Genomic DNA, 19,016 nt, shown 5'->3' on the forward strand with positions numbered 1-19,016 from the left:
TTGACCTTGGCTTTTGGTGTGCAGTTCTTATTCCTACATTGCCTATATCCCAAAAAATATATCTCAATTTATATTCAGAGTTCAATGCTTCTCTATGAGGAGATAGGTAAAGTTTATTTCATCATGAGTCCTCTGGAATTGTGATTGGTCATTGTGTTACAATTCTTTATTAATAATGAATCTCTCCATTTGAAGTCTTTCTATGTTCTTTGACCTGCAAGTTTAATTATTCAGAAACTGTAATATTCCATGGTTCCCAGCTAGATAGTAATTTGGGAAGAATATAGTTGGATTTTTCTTTGTAAAGATAGTTTTATTTTACAAATTATATGTAATAACAATTTTCCATATTAATTTTCTGAAATTATATGATCCAAATTGTCTCACACCTTCCCTTCTCTCCCCCTTCCTGGAGTTGGTAAGCAATTTGATCTGAGTTTTACATGTATTGTCATGCAATACATATTTCTATATTGGTTATTTTAAGAGTATAAACATAAAAAAAAACCCTTCAAATAAAAATCCAAATAAAATAAAATGAAAATTATTATGCTTTAATCTGTATTCTGACTCCAACCATTCTTTATTTAGAGGTAGATAGCATTCTTTGTCTTAAGTACTTCAGAAATGTCACAGATCATTGTATTGCTGAGAATGTCTTTCACAGTCAATCATCCCACAATATCGCTGTTACTGTGTATAATGGTCTTCTGCTTCTGCTTATTTAATTCTTCATTTGTTCATGTAGGTCTTTCTAGCTTTTTCAGAAATCATCCTGTTCATTATTTCTTATAGCATAATAGTATTCCATCATCATCAAATATATCACCACTTGTTCATCCATTTGCCCAATTGATGGGCATCCCATTAATTAATCACTCTTTGCTACCACAAAAGACTGCAATAAATATTTTTATACAAATAGGTACTACCCCCCCCCCCCTTTTTAAATCTCTTTGGGATATAGAAAACTAGTAGTAGTATTACTGGATCAAAGGGTATGCATTGTTTTATAGTCCTTTGAGCATAGTTCCAAATTGCCCCCCCAGAATGGTTGGATCAGTTCATGACTGTAAGGGGTAAATTTAGGGTTGAGACTGAATATATTTTTAGTTGGTTGCCAAGGATTTAAATTCAAAATCCCAATGAAATACTCAAGTCAGAATGGAATTTTATGATGGTTTATTTACAATAGAAGGAAGAAATTAAGAATGAGAGAGAAGGAAAGGGAATTGATCTTCTCTGGCCTGATCTAGGTCAGGCAGGAGTTAAGAGGCCTCAGCCAAGGGGCCTCTCCACAAAGTCAAGGAAAAGGGAAGTCAGCCTTATAACTCACCACATGACCGGCTAAAGGAAAGCAGTCTGAGGTCTTACACTGAGCTCCTCCAGGGTCAAGTTCCACAAAGGGTCCCTCTCACAGGAAGTGATGTGAAATATAAAGGCAGTTCTTTATATAACTTCCTACGTCTCACATATACCAATGGTGGTTTAAACTTGGCTTAGGATGGCCCAGGGAGTCAGTCAGTTGTTTCTGATTTGACACTTGCTAGCACACACGGGTCATAGACCTTCCTCCTCCACACTTAATCCTTAAGTGGGGGTGTATACATTCTTGATTGCTAGAATTCTAAAGACTAAACAGGGTAGAGTAAAATTAAAATTCACAATCCCCCTTGATAATGATTGGGGGACTAGTCTCCCCAATTAATCATTAAACATAATCAACTTGTTACCTCTAAAATCTTCTAACTACAAGTGCATACACAATTTCACCTTCTAAGAGGAAACTACAATAGTTAGAGAAAAGAGGGAAATAGGAAAGAGAGACAGCAAAACCAACCAATGTTTTGCTGGACGCATTTACAAAAACCAATGGGGGGCATACGAGTGTACATTAAAAATAAATGTTCAATCAACCTCCAGTTTAATCAATTGCACTCCAAAGTTCATTATGGATCTTCTTGATGTAGTGTAGGTTTTTCAGGCATCTTTCTGCAAATAGTTCATTCTCTGGATTTTAGGAGTTAGCAAGTTTCTTTCCTTGAAGATCTTTCTAGAACAAAAATTTTAAATCTTGGATTTTATGAAAATATAATCCCCCCTGAAGAGGGTGTTGAGAAACACTCAGTTCAGCTCAGGATGCAAGGTTGAGTTATGGGGTATGTGAGACAATTATCAAAAGAAAAACAAAAACATAAAAGAAAAAATGGAAGAAAAATTAAAGGAGAAAAAAATTCAAAATCAGAATCAAAATATCAAAAATCTATGTATATAAAATTTTGAGTAAGCAAGAATAAATTCATAATAGGCCCTTGTATTAGGGTTTAATAAATTGTAACAGGCCCTTGTATTAGGATTCAATTAAAGTAATTTCTATCCCACAAGTCTGTAGGACAGAATGCAGTAATATTTCACTTACTCATTTGTAGCCAAGACTACAGGAAGTTGCCATACTATAAGAGAGAAAAAAGGACCAGATTTTTGTGTGTTGTAGGGAAGTGTCATTCCCTGGTCTGATTTTATCTTCATTCTCAGGGATGGGGGAACCAGGATGATAGCCAAACTTTGGTACTTGTCTGTGAGTATTTCACAAAGAGTATGGATATAAGGGAGTCCTGCATCTTAACGTATGTCAAGCGCCGCAACCTCAAATCTCACACTAGGTTCAAGTCCTCTTGTATTGGCTTAGAAATTCATCAGTCCCACATGGACTGGTTTGGTCCTTGTTGACCTTGTGCTCCTTGGCACTGTATAGTGGCTCTTTTGTTCCCTTCTCCTGAAATTAGACATAATCATTAATCACAGTCCCATAACATAACATTTATCAATAATGGCAGGTTTCCATAGTCTTAAAGCTTTGGGGTATGCATTAATATTATAACAAGTATATATATTTTAACTTATATTACTGCAAAATAAAAAATATTGATTGTATGTACCTCAAGTATAAGAAATGAGAAAAGGGGAAAAAATCAAATATTCTAATTAAAATAAAAGAAGAGCAATAATAAAAAGTAAAGAAAAAAAAATTCAGGAATTCAATGTGTTCCCCAAAACAGCATCCACTTGTCAATGGATTATTATCTCCAATGCATGTGATAGGATACAGTCAATCAGTTTTAATAGAAAATGTTCTCTTTACATGTGAACAATGAATCCAAGAGTCCTTCTCTCCAATTTTTATGGATATTGGAGTACTTAACAATATTTGGAATGACCGTTCCCAGGAAGGCTGAGATGCTCCAGAAGGCTGGAAGCTCTTTATATACACCTTGTCTTCTGGATTCAGGTCATGAAGTGAAAAGTCTACTGGTCCTGCTTATACTGCAGCTCCAGATTCGTGGAATTCACACAGTTTGTGCTGTAATTCCTGTATATAGGAAACAATAGAAGTATCTCCCCCTAATAGTGATGTATATGCAGGGCAGAAAGGCTTAGGCTGTATAGGTGGATGTCCAAAAAGCATCTTGAATGGTGAGATGTGTAGGTCTCCCCTAGTCCTGCTTCTAAGATAAAATAGAGTCAGAGGGAGAATTTTAAATGGGTCTCAGTGCATAATTTGCCAATCATAGTTTTAAGTTCTCTGGGCATTCTTTCAGCTTGGCCTGAGCTCTGGGGATGATGGTACATGGTACATGGAATTCGGGAGTTATCCCCAAGCAAGAATATATCTGAGTTATAACAGAATCAGTAAAATGACTTCCCCTATCTGAATCAACTTGTGTTGGCAATTTTCTGGGATCCCCCATGCTGTTGGGGATTTTCACCCTAAGTACAGGATGGATGAGCTCCATTTTTTATATATTGTTGTTGGGCATTTTGTTGTGCATTATAATTTGCCTCATTTTGAGCACTGTCATTATTTTGATTGGCATTCCGATTCCTATAGTTATTATTTCTAAAGTTGTTATTATAGCTTTTTTCCCATAGCCAGCTCCTACAGACCATCATTACATGGTCTCTCCACAATAAAGGCATGTTAATGATTTATCTGAGGATTCCTACAAAGGGGCTCTGGTCTCTCCCTTACTTTTCAGTTGTTCTTGTAACCTTTCAATTTCTTTCTTTAAGTCTTCCACTGACTTATTGTTTTCCTCATGTCTTTTTGCATGGTCCTTATAAACATAGACTGCTACTTTCCTCAATTCTTTGAAGTCCATAGAGTCCCAATTAGGACAGCTAGTTTTAAAGTATTCTTTTACCACTGAACAACAATTCTCAACGAATTGTCTATGTATTTGTCTAATATCCCTTTCTCTGGACAAATCAAGGTCCATATATATATTTCCTACTTCAATAAGTCTGTCCATAAACTGAGAGGGAGTCTCATCAATTTCTTGTTGGATTCTTTCAAATTTTGACCATGAATCAGAACTATCAGAGCAAGCTCTCATGGCTGTCAATAATGCTTCTCTGACCTGATTTAGTTTTGTGTAATCTAGTTCAACAATGGGGTTCCAGTGTGGATCTTCAGTTGGCCAATAATTTGCTCCCCTACCTCACTTCTGATTAGCCTGAGAGATTACTTTATTTTTCTCTCTGTCAGAAATTTTTCTAATAAATTTTCAACATCTATCCAAGTGGGGTCAGAAGTTTTGAATATGTTCTCCAATTTTTTAATAATTAATATTGGTTCTTCCTCAAATGAGGGAAGGTCTTTCTTGAATTTTTTTAAATCTTCAGGGCTGAAAGGTGTATGGTGTTTTATAGATATCAAGTCCCCATTTTTATTAAAAGTGGGTACTTCCTTTAATGGAAATAAACTTCTATTTGAATTATCTGGTGTTTATGTCTCTAGGCTTCTTGCTTCATTTTCAATGGGGTAGGTAAGAGAAGGGGAAGGGGAGGGCAAGCTGAGGGGAGGGACTGTGAGCCTGGAGTGCCAGAAAGATGAGAGGTAGGAGAATTAGGAGAAATGAATTGGGCAGGTTGGGAAGCAGCATTGTCTAGGGAAGGGGTGGGCTGGTTAGGAGTTGGGGGGGTTAAGGTAAGTGTGGGCAGGGCAGACAGCATGGGTGGCTGGGGTAGTCAGGGCAATAGGGTTGGGGCTAGAGGCATCATAGGAGGGGGTTGGGGCTAGGGCCAAGGGGGTGGGATAGTAGGTGGGGGGTGGCCATGGGAGAGGGGGTGGGGCAGGAGGTGTGATTGTGGGGAGGGGCTACAGCTGAGGGGTGGGGCAAGGGCAGGGCTATGGCTGAGGGGGCGGGGTAGGAGGCATGGGCAGGGGGAGGCATGGGTTGGGTAGTAAGGGGAGGAGGCTGTTGGGTATTGAGAACTAGGAGTCAAATTGTATGGAGCAGGGTGAGAGAATCTGATAATGATGAAGTGTGGAGAGATAAATCACTCTTTTTCTGGGATGTTATTGAGTCCCTTTTAATGCTTTTCATAAAAGCTACGAGCTCCCCCAAATTTTTCTCTATAAACTAAAGCCGAGTATTTTGTTCCACATATTGCTGAATGATAGAAGGAACAATTGGTCGGTTTGGCTGGAAAATATGTTTTCCAAGGGGAGACTGACATAATTCTCCTATTTGATTCTCTAGCTTATGTATGGTATTTTCCAGGTCTCTCTTAAAAATAGATACAATATTACAGCTCCAACAATTAAAATCCTAACCAGGAGTAGTGCGGCGCTTAACCATTGCCATAAGTTCTCTGGGATGAGCCATTTCAAAGAGACAAGGAATACTACATTTACAAATTTGGTCATGGTGCTGAAAAGCCAATTGTTAAGTAAGTTGTGTACTGGATCTAACCACATATTCCTAAAGTCAATCATTAAATTGCCTGTAATTTTGCCTTTTGTCAGTAGATGGCTCTACTGCCTAGGATCTTATTTTGTTGTAAATTTTCTTTCCTTTCTTTTGACTAGATGTTTGAGTGAGGTTCTATGCACAGCCTTAATCCAGTCAATTCCTCTGGGTGAAAGGGCAGATGAAAACAAAGCCTTTTACCTGAGACTGAGGCTCCTTTTAAAACTAAGTTTGGGATAGGTCACAAGCATTCTCTCCTTACCCTTCAGGCTAAAACTGCTAGAACCATGTGCTATGTATTATAATACCAACCTACTTTTAAAAAAGAGTGATTTGGAACTTTTTTTGTATGATTATTGATAGCTTTGATTTCTTCATCTGAAAACTGCTTGTTTATATCCTTTGATAATTTGTTAATTGGGCAATAGCTTGTATTTTTACAAATTTGACTTAGTTCTTTGTGTATTTGAGAAATGAGAACTTTCTCTGAGAAATTTGTTACAAATTTTTTTTCCAGTTTGTGGTTTAGGAAGAATATCATTGCTAAACAAAAAGTAGATCTTTGTTTCAGGAAGAAACGGAGTAATTGGAAGCATGAACAGGGTCCCAAATTTTATCTAGTTCAAGTGTCCCTTCCACCTTACGACTTTCCCCATTATGGTTTTGATATATTGTGTATTGGCTTAAGAAGTTGAATGGGAATTTTGGAGGAGTTTTATAGAAGCTATAGACAACCCATGATGGTTGGCATATGAAACAGAAAAAATTTAGGAACTCAGAAATGCATGAAATATATGCATAGTATTGTTTAATATCAACATAGTGTAAGAGGGAAAAGGGGTTAATTTTTTAAAGGACTTGATTATTTAAGAATGGTCACCAGGAAGTTAATTAATTCCAAAGAGATTTATTTTACAATTTATTTACAAAATATAGAGAAGAATGAAAAAGGAAATCAGAGAGAGGATAGGGTAAGATATCTAGCGCAAGCACTAAGTAATTTACTCTCGGACCCCCTGGCCAGGGAGAGTTAGTTACAGCCGGCCTCGGCAAAGCTGAGGACCCGGAGAAATCTCTCAAGAGGATAGGTCTTTCCTCAGGCCGGTCTCTTAAGAAAAAAACAGCAGTTGAGAGTCAGCTTTTCACTCACCATCTGTCAGTCCTGTCAGTAGATTCTTTATCAGCCTCCACTCCAAATCAAACTCCCAGTAGAGCTCCCAATAGAACTCTCTCTCATAGGAGGTTCCACTTCAAGTGAGAGTTCCGAGTTGAACTGCACTCAGGCAGTTGTCACTCCCTTTTAAAGGCACTTTCTTTTGCATCACTTCCCCTAATTTTTATGTCTACCAATCACAGTTGATGCTTTTGCTTTTAGGACTGCCCAGGGGCAGTCAGTTGATTTTGACTATAGTCACCCACTATTTCACACATGGGTCACAGGCCTCCCACTTAATTGTGAAATGGGATATTTATAACTTTAGTGATTAAATCTTAAAAAATGGGCATATCTCTCCACTACTCTTAAATAGGGTGTTTACACTTTTGGTGATTAAATCTAAAAAAATGGGCAGGGGTTACAATTTAATCTTCACAATCTGGGGAGAGTTAATTAATTTCATTGTTATAATCAGGGGAGAATTAAATTTAATCTTCAAAATAGTTCATCTTTTAATGCCATAAATATGCAAAATTTCTTTTTTAAAGTTAAAATAATTAAAAGTTAATTTGTTAAAAGAATGCAAATGCCAGTAGATGACACACAAAGCCTAGAAATGTGAACATATAGCCTTTGACCAAATACACCAAATTTTACAACAATGTACCCTATAAAAGACAAAGAAAGAAAGAAAAATTTTTTTCTCTGGTATGAGGGGAAGACCAAATAATTTTATGTTGATTTTCCAGATCCCAGAGGTACTATGCCTCTAACCTCTGCAATGTTGAAGGGATACCTATATATTCTCTTCTTGAACTCCACTTATTATTCAATCAGAGACATTGTGAACACACACACACACACACACACACACACACACACACACACACACATTCTGATGTACCAGCTCTTATTGCTCTGAACTACTCTTTGCATATTTTTTCCCAGATGATTTTTTAAAATTATTTTGTCTAGATCTTTTTAGTCATAACCCCATAGTAATTTGATAGAATGGCATTAAATATGTAAATTAATTTAGATAGGATTCTCATTATTATTATATTAGTATGACCTAATCATGAAAAATTAATATTTCTCTACTGTCTGATTTCTCCTTTGTTTTTGTAGAAACTGTTTTTTAGTTGCATTAATATCAATCCTAAATATATCTTGGGAGGAGGACATCATATATTTAATAGTTTTTTTAAATGGATTTTTTTCCTCCTATATCCTCCCTCCTGGGTTTGGTTGATAATATGCAGAAAGCCTGATGATTTTTGTGAATTTGTTTTGTATTCTGCCATTTTACTGGGGTTATTATTTCAGTCAATTTTAGGTTTACTTTTTAAGATTTTCTAAATAAAGCATATGTCATTTGCACATAGTAACAATTTTGTTTTCTCTTTGATTATATCCAATTTTTTAAAATCTCATTGCTCCAGCTGTCCTTTTTAGAATTATATCAAATAATAGTTGTGACAGTGAACATACTTGATTTACTCCTTAGCAGATCTTTTCCATTTTGTATCCTTGTTATCCTCTCTTCCGTTTTGTCCTTAAATCTTCTCAGGATGATCTGGGTTATGCTTCTTTCCAAGCTTTCAATTAACATATTTCTTCCTTGACCACTTCTTATTATTTTGTGAGGTGATAAATGCTCATATTCTACCTCATGGTTTTAGTCTTATTCTCAATACATATTTAAAATCATTGTATGATTTTACAACTATATTCTTTTCTTCTTCTTTTTTTAAACCCTTACCTTCCAGATTAGAATTAATAACACTTGTAACTTATCAGTGACTTCAGGAAACTCATAATGTTTTGATTCTAAGTCAGAAGAGCAGTAAGGGCTAGGTAATTGGTGTTAAGTGACTTGCCCAGGATCACACAGCTAGGAAGTGGTCTGAAGCCAAATTTAAACCCAAACCTTCCTGACTCCAAGCCTGGCTCTCTATCCACTGTGCCCACCTTACCATTTAGTTACATTTTCCTCTTGTCTTGATTTTGCTTCTGGCAAAAATATAAAAGTCCAGTTGCATGCTCTCTTTGTTAGTCACTAGTCAAGGATCTTACATTTAAAGTACCAATAGGAAGTTAACATTTATAACTGGTTCTAAAACTAGAGAATTCTTTGAATTTTCTTTTTCCTTTTCTGCTATAACCACTACCAGTTAGGGTCATCTGTATCTTTTGTTGTTTCATGGGTTACTTTGGCTAACATTTACCTATTTATCTAGTGAGTTGACTAACTTTCCATAGGCTAGTGCTCCCAAAACAGACATTCTGTCATCGCAACTATTATCAAAGTTTTTCTAATATCTACCAGAGTTTGGGGTTTCAAAGCCTATGCCAGCAGGAAGCAAATTCACCTCTGTACTGCAGTAGGGCATTGTAGATTCCTTTATAGAAATTTTTCTCAAAGCTAAAAAGTTATGTCTAAGTGACTTTTCCTCTTTGTTCATGAGATAACAATCCTGCAGAATTATCCTTTTGTGTATCAGATGGAGATAATAAGATTAATATAAAGAGAATTGAAATTAAAGAGATTAGAGGAAAAGTATCTAGAAATTAGTTTACTTTGAAAAAGTATGAATGGAATAGACTAGAAGCTGACTATATTCTTGGGAATTCTGCACCATGCTCAGGCGCCATTGACATCTATTTAATAGCTGTGCATATTAGATTGGCAACTGATGACATGAATTGGGATAAAAATAAATAATTTATAAGGCATTTAATAATTCACAAGGCACTTTTCCTTACGTATTATCATATTTGTTTGCTTTTGTCTGGACTTTAAATAAACAGATTGTATGTATATTGTTAATAATCATATGACCCATGGTACTGTTACTCTGCTTCTTCAATTTACTTCTGTGCTGATGTATTGTATTGATGGTATAGTATTCATTTCTATGATTGATAATTATGAGCAGGACAAGTGTTAGAATGTGTGTATATGTATGTATATTTGTGTATAAATGAAATATATACTTAAACTGTCTGCAAAACTTACTTGCTAAATACTAAATAGTATGCCCCTATCAAATAAAATGAAAGCCTTTCATTTTACTTCCCTTTTCCCTTCTTTGGACTTCTATATAAATAGGAATTGTGGGTGTGATTAGAGGAATTATTTTCACCAAAACAAGGTTATAGAGCTGATGACTAAAAGATTGTATCGGAAATTAGAGATTGACTATGGAAGTGTACTATGACACTGGAGCAAATGGAATAAAGTATGGTCATGGAGGGAATTAGGCCAGACTGAAGTGTTGAAAATTATCCCACGTCAGTTTCTCTTGGAGAGACTTTTGCTTCTTTTAAAATTTGAAAGCCTGTAGTCATCTAGCTTCTGGCCTAATGCCTCAACCCTTACAGTCGATCTTCTGACCAGTTCCTCTTGGTCTGTGGTAGTTTGTTTTTCTCTTTGAAGACCTTGGTTTTGAAGGATGATATGAGTTCTGTTACAACTGTGGCATCCCACTGGTCCTTTCAGAAACTCAAAAAAAGGATCCCAAATAAAATTCCAGCTTGCTTGAAAAGTTTCTGAGACCTCACTTCATACTTTCCCCCTTTCCTTACAGCTGTTTTATTCCACTGAATGGATTTCATCATTTGCATCTTTGTGTAATAACAATTATTCAGTAATTGAATATATCGTATGTAATAGAAAGCAAAATTCAAAGTATTGATAATATCTAATGTTATCTGGGAGGAACTAAGGCTATTTCTGTATTCTTTTTTCTGGTGCCTTCATGTTTGTTTGTTTGTTTTTAACCCTTACCTTCTGTCTTGGAGTCAATACTGTGTATTGGTTCCAAGGCAGAAGAGCAGTAAGGGCTAGGCAATGGGGGTTAAGTGACTTGCCCAGGGTCACACAGCTGGGAAGTGTCTGAGGCCAGATTTGAACCTAGAACCTCCCATCTCTAGGCCTGGCTCTCAATCCAATGAGCTATCCAGCTGTCCCCTATAAGAGTTTTTTTTTTTTTTAAATGGGTACAGTCATTCTCATACTGAATTCCCTTGAATGACACAAACAAAATAATGAACATTTACAAACTGGTTCAACTAAATTTGGTAAAAAATATTTCTGGTGTTAATATTATGATTTCTTCATGTTATAGACTAAAACTATTACCAAAATTATTCTCTCAGTAGAATGTAAGCTCAATTAGGACAATAACTTTCTGTACTTGAATATCGTTTACCCTTAAGAAATATATTTTGAATTATAAGGTTGATGACCTGGTATCAAGTCATTATAAATCACCAAATGAAAGGGTAAATTCACTCCTAAGTGGCATGGGTTCAAAACCTTTATTTCCCCAAATGTAGATTTGCTAAGATTAAGGTGAGGAGAACAGAATGCCAGACTTCTGAGAACCAAGTGGTGTGGCAGATTGAGGATTGGCAGATAATTGCCACTTTCTAGAAAGAGAATCAGAAACCCAGTGAACATTACATGGGCTTTTCTCTAGCATTAACAGTCTGTCTCTTTCTCTCGGCTTCCTCAGAAGTGCTTACTGTGCTGCTTCAGTTGCATCCCTAACTAACATCATCACACCTAAACTTTTTGAAGGAACTGCTGAATGGATAGCAAGGTAAGAAAAGCCGTAAGCCATTTTATGATTTCACATAATTCATTAAACAAACTTTTATTCTTGACATTCAACCTTAAGGCAATCCTGGACAAGTATAGAGAAAGTTTATGCCTGTTTTGTTTCATGTGCTTGATCTGCATTTTGAAGGCATCAAGGGGATTCTAAGAAATGGAAATGAAGATGGGATGAATTCTAGGCATGGGGGATAGTTAGTGCCAAGACATGGACTAAAGAGCAAGAGCCATGTTGGGGTGTCGGAAGAAGTAATAGTTTTGAACATTTTTTTCATTAGTTTTGGTGGAAAGTTTTCTAATCTAATGGGGAAGATGGCCCACATAAGAAAGTAGTGGTCAGAGAAGTGGTGGTGTTATGGCCTGGGAAGTCATATAGAATGAATGTAATAGGGCATTCAGTTGACATGCCTTTTTCAAGAGGCAGTTGTGGCGTTAATTGGATTATAGTTCTTAGTAAGAGGTGGAAAGGGGGTGACAGTGAGGGAAGTTTTTAAGTGCAGTGGAATGGTGGAAAATGACCAAGAAGAAGAGAAGACTGTCTAGTTACTGGGATTATAGAGTCCCGTGACATCCTCCCTCTTTCTGACCTCCCCTCCACCCCCCCATCTCTATCCCTCCCCTTCTTTCTTCTTTTCCCCTTATGTCTAAGGCAGAAAAGTGGTAAGGGCTGGGCAGTTTGGTAGCTGGAAGTGTCTGAGGCCAGATTTGAACCCAGGCCCTTCTGATTCCAGGCCTGGCTCTATCCATTATGCCACCTAACTGCCCCAATATTATCAATATTGCTAACTTCTAAACTGTAACTATTATATTTAATCTGTGTGTTCCCATTATTTGTTTTATTTAAAAAAACACTTTAGTTTCTTTATTGATTCTAAGGCAGAAGATGGGTAAGGGCTAGGCTTTTGGAGTTAAGTGATTTGCCTGGGTCACAAAGTTAGGAAGTGTCTGAGGCCTGACGTGAATCCAGATTCTCCTATCGCCAGGCCTGGTTCTCAGTCCACTAAGCCACCTAGTCCCTTCCCACAACCCTATCCCCCTCATTCCATTCTTAGAAGAAAGGAAATTTATTTTGTGAACCTACACATAGTGTTGTCATCAATTAAGTGTACCTGACTGCTCCTGTATGTTTTATTCATTCCCTTTTTAGGTGTCAGAACTGGGAAGGTGGAATTGGTGGTGTGCCAGGCATGGAGGCCCATGGTGGCTATACTTTTTGTGGACTGGCAGCACTAGTCATCCTCAAGAAGGAGAAATCTTTAAACCTGAAGTGTTTGTTAGTAAGTACCTTCATAGGCAATCTCCAGCTCAGTGCCTTGATGTTGAATCTTATTATTCAGTCACTTCCAGAGTAATGATGGACTATGATGAAAGCTAACAAAACTCTTGTCTTAAACTCACAAACTACTAGTCTAAGGATCTCTAGTAAGTCTAAATTTTCAGAGCAAGGGCTAACCCTTCAGGTGGAACAAATGAAAAAGGTGCTAACCTATTGGCTAGTTGTTGGAGATGAGAGTGAAGGTAAAGAGACCTTTGCCTTCAGTCTCAACTCTTTTTCTTTCCTGTTTTGCATGATATTATAGTATTTTATAGTACTGGATAGAATAAAGGGTATGTTTATATGAATTCCATGGAGAATATTTGGCTGGGCTATTCAGGATCCTCCCTGAAGACATCTGTCAGTGAGCCATGATATAATTCCTTCATGCTTACAAGTCTGTAGCCATAGTCTAGTTGGTTTTTTTTTTCCTTAGAATATGAAATGTGTCAGTAAAAGTAGCCAGAGGAGACCATGAATTTTTCTTTTACAGACCAAGATTGTTATGCCATGCATATGCAGCACCTTACATTTCAGTGAGTATTATGAGTACAATTAAGATGTCAGGTAACTGCATTCAAAATGTGGCTCTTTTATTTTCTTAAGAGATATTTATTGGACTTGGGGCCTCTGGCAGTATTCAACCTGAAATAATCAGCTACTCAGGTTTATAAATTCATCAGAGCATGGTATAAGTACTCTGCTAAGGCTTGATGCACAAATATCTACACACTCTTGAGCCATAAAAGGGAATGAGTTCCTTTTTTTATTTTATGGGGAGTAGAAGTCCTTCAGAGATACCAGCAGAAGAATTGCATTCATCCTCAGGCTCCCTTAAAGGAACATTCACAAATAAATGACCTTGTGCAATGGTTTGAGGATCATCACACTCATAATTCTGATCAAATGACATGGGGTACAAATATATCTCAGGGATCAGAAGCATGATAGTAGTGGATGTTAGCCATAATGGTGCTATGTTTAGAGAAGCATCTCTGGAGCAATTAGGACCCTAACCATAAGAAAGTTTTTATCAATTAAAATAGAATAAAATCTAAAAAAAATTAGACTGGGCCTAAAATAATTTAAAAAAAGAAAGAAAACCTGCTGGGATACACAAGAATCTGAATTAAAATAAAATGGGCACCACTTCTCCAGTATTAGTATTTATTCCATTTAGATTAAATTTTATATCACTACGATTCAGTGTATTGACATTGCAGATGGTCTAACCCTGTGCTACAGTTTTTAATTCTACCATAGGATCATGGGTTGATTGAAGTCTGAGACTAGAGGAGTCCTTGAGTACTTATATAGTCTTTCTCTTACCTCTACTTTAATAGAGAGCTAGACATTAAATGATTTATTTTCTCCCCTTTCCATAATTCTAGATCTCCAGTGAATTCTTTTGCTTTCTTGATTTAGTGTCTGACTAGCTCCAAGGTTTCTTGTGGGAAGAATATCCTGCAGCCTATTTTTCATGGCCCTTTGACTGCTCTGGGAATGAATAGTAATATAGTTGTGCAATATTATTGGGGAGAAAAAAGATAAAATGACATTTGATCAGCTGTCTGGTTGTATTCTCTCTAAAAGCCAAGACCCTATCTTTAGCTTAGCAGATATGTAAACTTAGAAATTAGATCTCAGTTGAATGAATGATGTTAAGAGCTCCAGAATAAATTATTTTTTAGTTTCAGCTTAATGGACTTCTTTTTTTGGAGATCAGTGGAGACAAGACTTAAAGAACTATTAGTTCATTGTCTATACTAATACATTTTGTATTCATTTCTGCTACTGACTTGCTAAGAGAACCTATCTTGGGCAATTTGTTTTCTATTCAATCTTCAGTTTTCCTAGGTTCCAGGTGGGAGTGGAGATACTTACTCAATGTAGGAGAAACTTGAGATAGCTAAGATGAAAGAAACAGGATATTTTTAAATAAAAGGATCAGGTTAGTTAGTGGAAAATGACAAATCACAAGCTTTTATTTCCTTACACCTAAATTTTCATGTTAATTAACATGTTAGCTTGATGCTTAGCCTAGTTAATCTTCAAAGGAGTTGGTCACAGCCTTAGGAGAGAAAGAAACTCCTGACTCTTGAGGCCATTCATTGATAAGTGAAGGCTTCTAAATTATTTTTGAAGTTTAAAAGCTTCACTCTCACTTTGAAGGATGAGATGGTGGGGAAATCTCTACGGTCAGGATTCTAAGAAACTACTTCTTTCTAAGAAATAGCCAATAGAAATCACCTATCCCTGGATCTTGTCTCAGCTACAGCCTGCGACCCCCCTCCTTTTTGTTTTTTGTTCTCAGCAATGGGTGACAAGCCGGCAGATGAGGTTTGAAGGTGGATTTCAGGGCCGATGCAACAAGTTGGTGGATGGCTGTTATTCTTTCTGGCAGGCAGGGTTACTGCCACTGCTCCATCGAGCACTGCATGCTCAAGGTGAGTACAAGATGCAAGTGAGTTGCAAAGTTGCCAATGCGAGAGAAATTAATAAGGTTTATAATCAGTTGAAAGGTCCATATTGTGCTTTTTAGGTGCTTTGACATGCTATATGCCTACTTAGATATAGTGACTGAGCCTAAGGAAGTTGTGCCTTGAGGAATAGTAAGAATGGATATTACTAGATAAAGTTCTCAAATTGTCATTTGAACCTCACAACAACTCTGTGAGGTAGTTATTGTAGATATTAGCATCTCTTGTTTACATATGAGAAAACTGAGACTTAAAAAGGTTAAATCACTTGCCTGTGATTTCTTATCACTAGTTAGTATCACAAAGCAGGATTTCAGAATTGGTCTTCCTGATTCCATTTGTAACATTCTAGTTAATAAACTCTGTTGGTTCTTGTAGTTTGAGGAATCCAAACTGTGCTTTGATCATTGCTGCTCTGTGTAAATTTAAAAAATTAATATTCAATACTCCAAGTATTACATTTAATCATATTTATTAGTATTTAACTTGAAGCAAAAGGAAAGCAAGGGGCTAGAGCACGGGTCCCCAAACTTTTTACACACAGGGAGGGCCAGACTATAAAAACCTAACTAACTCTAACCCCAACCCCAACCCTGACCCTAAGTCTAAATGGGCAGCAGTATACACAGTGCAAAATCCCCTCCCCCAGATCACCGCTCACCATGCTGATGTCTTCCATTGTGCAGCCACATAATCCTTTGCACGGTGCCTCATCCTAAGGTGCCACACAAAGGATTATGTCACTGGAAGTAGTACTGTACGTGAGTGATGCCCGCGCTTTGCTGCACTGCCACATACAGTGCTCCTCTCACTGACCACCAATGAAAGAGGTGCTCCTTTCAGAAGTGCAGTGGGGGCTGGATATATTGCCTCAGGGGTGCTGTAGTTTGGGGATCCCTGGGCTAGAGAAACAGCTCACCAGCCTCACACGTGAAAAAGAGAGAGGGAAGGAGGCATTACCCACAGCTTACAAACAATAACATAACGACGCTAACATGAACAAAGAGAAAAGGATTCTTGGGACAAGAAAAGAATTCTGGGAGATGGAGTCCAAGGGTTCAAGATTTCTAATTATACATCTGAATTGACTGAAATAGAATCATCCACCTTTCTAATCTACACAGATGATACTACTGGTGCTGGTCCTCTTTCCTCTTTATAAAGTACTATAGCATGTATCATGACAATTTAGTTTCAAGCAACACTTAGTTTTGTATAATGAGAAAGCCTGTACTTTGTGGTCAGATAAATGAGAGAAAAGGGAAAGACAGGTTATTTTCTCAACAGATGTTTAAGTAGTAGAGAACACAAATGTCATGACCTGCAACATCTCTTTCTGTTGATTAAAACTGGTTATGTAATTGTTTTCTTGCTATTAATAATTTTTAAAATTCAGTCAATATACTTATGATTAACATGGTGATGTGTTAAGATATGTCAGGGAGTATAGGTCTCTTAAAAATGCTCCAACAAATTTCTAAAAATTCACCAGAAGAAATAGTAATAAAGAAAACATAAGAAAAATAGCTCTAAGCTCCCCCATCCAATTGTTGCACAAATTGGACTGCCAGGATCCTGGAGACAGATCCTGAGTGGAGACAAGTTAGAAGGCATGGAAGTCCCAGTGCCCAGGCAGCCATAGCAGGAGACTAGGCTAGAACAGCAACCAGGTTGCATGTTACTAAAGAAAGGCATGCTGGAGCCATAGAAAGGAAACAAGTTCATTGTAGCATCTGGGCAGTGATATATCTGGGTCTTGCAGGAGACCTGATTTTTAGTGCAGTTAATAATAACCTGTTGAGAATCATTAGCTAATTCTTGGTTCTGAACTGTTCAAGGAGAAGAGAGAGAAAGGGTTGAGGAACCACCAGAAGACTGAGCCATAAGCCAGGGATATATGTACAGGGTGGAGTTTAGTCTTAACCATTTGACAGCAGAATCAATGCCATCCAGATTATAGAACAGAAAGGGTCAAGCAGGGTCTGACTGCATCTAAGTGTATAGGAGGGACCAGGGTTTTTCTTCAGTACAAAACCCTAGCCCTACAACTAACTGAACAGAAGTAAATGCTTAACATGTTTAAAAAAAAATAAAAGAAAAAATACTATAGATTGAAAGAAGCCAATGGGATAAATCTAGAAGAGAATCTCAGAGCAATAGATAGGTTAGCCACCAGGACTTTGAGAGTGCCTCTAAGAAATGAAGCCAGCGGGAAGGGAGGGAGGAAGGGAGGGAGGGAGGGAGGGAAGGAAGGAAGGAAGGAAGGAAGGAAGGAAGGAAGGAAGGAAGGAAGGAAGGAAGGAAGGAAGGAAGGAAGGAAGGAAGGAAGGAAGGAAGGAAGGAAGGAAGGACATTAGAAGAAAAATTGCAAGATAGCTTAAGATAAAAAGTTGATAGAGACAGGAGGTCCTAGGTTCAAATCTGAACTCAGACACTTCCTAACTGTGTGACCCTGGGCAAGTCACTTGACCCCCATTGCCTAGCCCTTACCACTCTTCTACCTTGGAGCCAATACACAATATTGACTCCAAGACGGAAGATAAGGGTTTAAAAAAAAAGTTGAAAAACATGGAAACAATAGACTATGAAAAAGAGAATGGAGCAATCAGAACTCAGTAACTCAGAGACAATGAGACATATTGAAACAAAATCAAAAGATCGAAAATGTATGTGTATCTGCTGTCAAAATTAGCTGACCTGGAAAACAGAATGAGGAATGGAAAGTTAAAATTCATCAGAGTCCCTCAAAACCACAACCATTCAAAAGATCTGGACCACCATCTTTCAAGAAATCATAACACAAAATTCTTTAGTTCTGCTAGAGCCAAATGACAAAGTGAAAGTAGAAAGAATCCACCTGTTAACCATCTGAAAGAAAATGTATGTTGAAAAAGCTCATAAATGTCGAAGCTGAAAACCTGAGTCCTCTGGTAAAAGAAAAATATTGCTAATTGTCATAAGGAAAGAATTCTAGTATCATGGAACTCTTACAGTCAGAATTATACAAAACCCAAGAGCTACAAAGCTGAGTATTTTTAACCTGCTGGGTGAAAAAAAAAATGGACTTTTAACCATTATAGACTTTTAAACCTTTCAGATGAAAAGACCAGAGTTGAATAAAATCTCTTGAAATGCAAACACAGGAGACAAAAGAAACCTGGAAGAGCAAATTCATCTGAGCAATATGAAAAGGTTAAAAGATGAAGTATTTACATTCAAATAGAAAGAGAAGAGATGTGTCCTTTCAAAATGCCACTGTTTTCTGTTGTCATGGAGGAAATAAAAGACAAATGTAGGGCCTGGGGTTGGCCTAATTCCTTTCTGTTGTTTATTGGAGAGGAAAGAAAACTGGAGAGAAGATACACTAAGGATGAAATAAGAAAGAAGAGGAACTTCCTTTTTTTATGAGGCTAAATAGCTGTGTGGATGAAGTGCTAGGCTTGGAGACAGAAGACCCCAGTAAAAATCCTTCCTTAAGTGCTTCCTAGCTGTGTGGGGGGACAAGTTACTTAACATCTCTGACTTTTAGCTTCCTCATCTCCAAAAAATGAGATAACACATGAAGAAAATTCTCTATAAGAGAAGCCAGTGGAAGAGGAGTTTTTCAGTAGCTTATTTTAACATCATCATGTTTCTTTCAGGTTCTAGTGAAAAGGGAGTATTTTATTTTAGTCAGACTAATTGGAGATTG

At 37.2% G+C, this 19,016-nt stretch overlaps 1 protein-coding gene across 1 annotated transcript in view; it reads left to right on the top strand.

The window, feature by feature from the left end:
- FNTB (farnesyltransferase, CAAX box, beta) overlaps positions 1-19,016 on the top strand; it is an 81,979-nt gene that overhangs the window by 54,098 nt on the left and 8,865 nt on the right. Inside the window, exons 7-9 of the mRNA XM_001378056.4 lie at positions 11,430-11,516; positions 12,678-12,807; positions 15,160-15,292. Of these exons, the coding sequence (XP_001378093.1) occupies positions 11,430-11,516; positions 12,678-12,807; positions 15,160-15,292 (350 nt within the window). The remainder of the gene's footprint in view (positions 1-11,429; positions 11,517-12,677; positions 12,808-15,159; positions 15,293-19,016) is intronic.

The sequence above is a fragment of the Monodelphis domestica genome, chromosome 1 (genome assembly GCF_027887165.1).
Source record: "Monodelphis domestica isolate mMonDom1 chromosome 1, mMonDom1.pri, whole genome shotgun sequence".
Taxonomy (NCBI): domain Eukaryota; kingdom Metazoa; phylum Chordata; class Mammalia; order Didelphimorphia; family Didelphidae; genus Monodelphis; species Monodelphis domestica.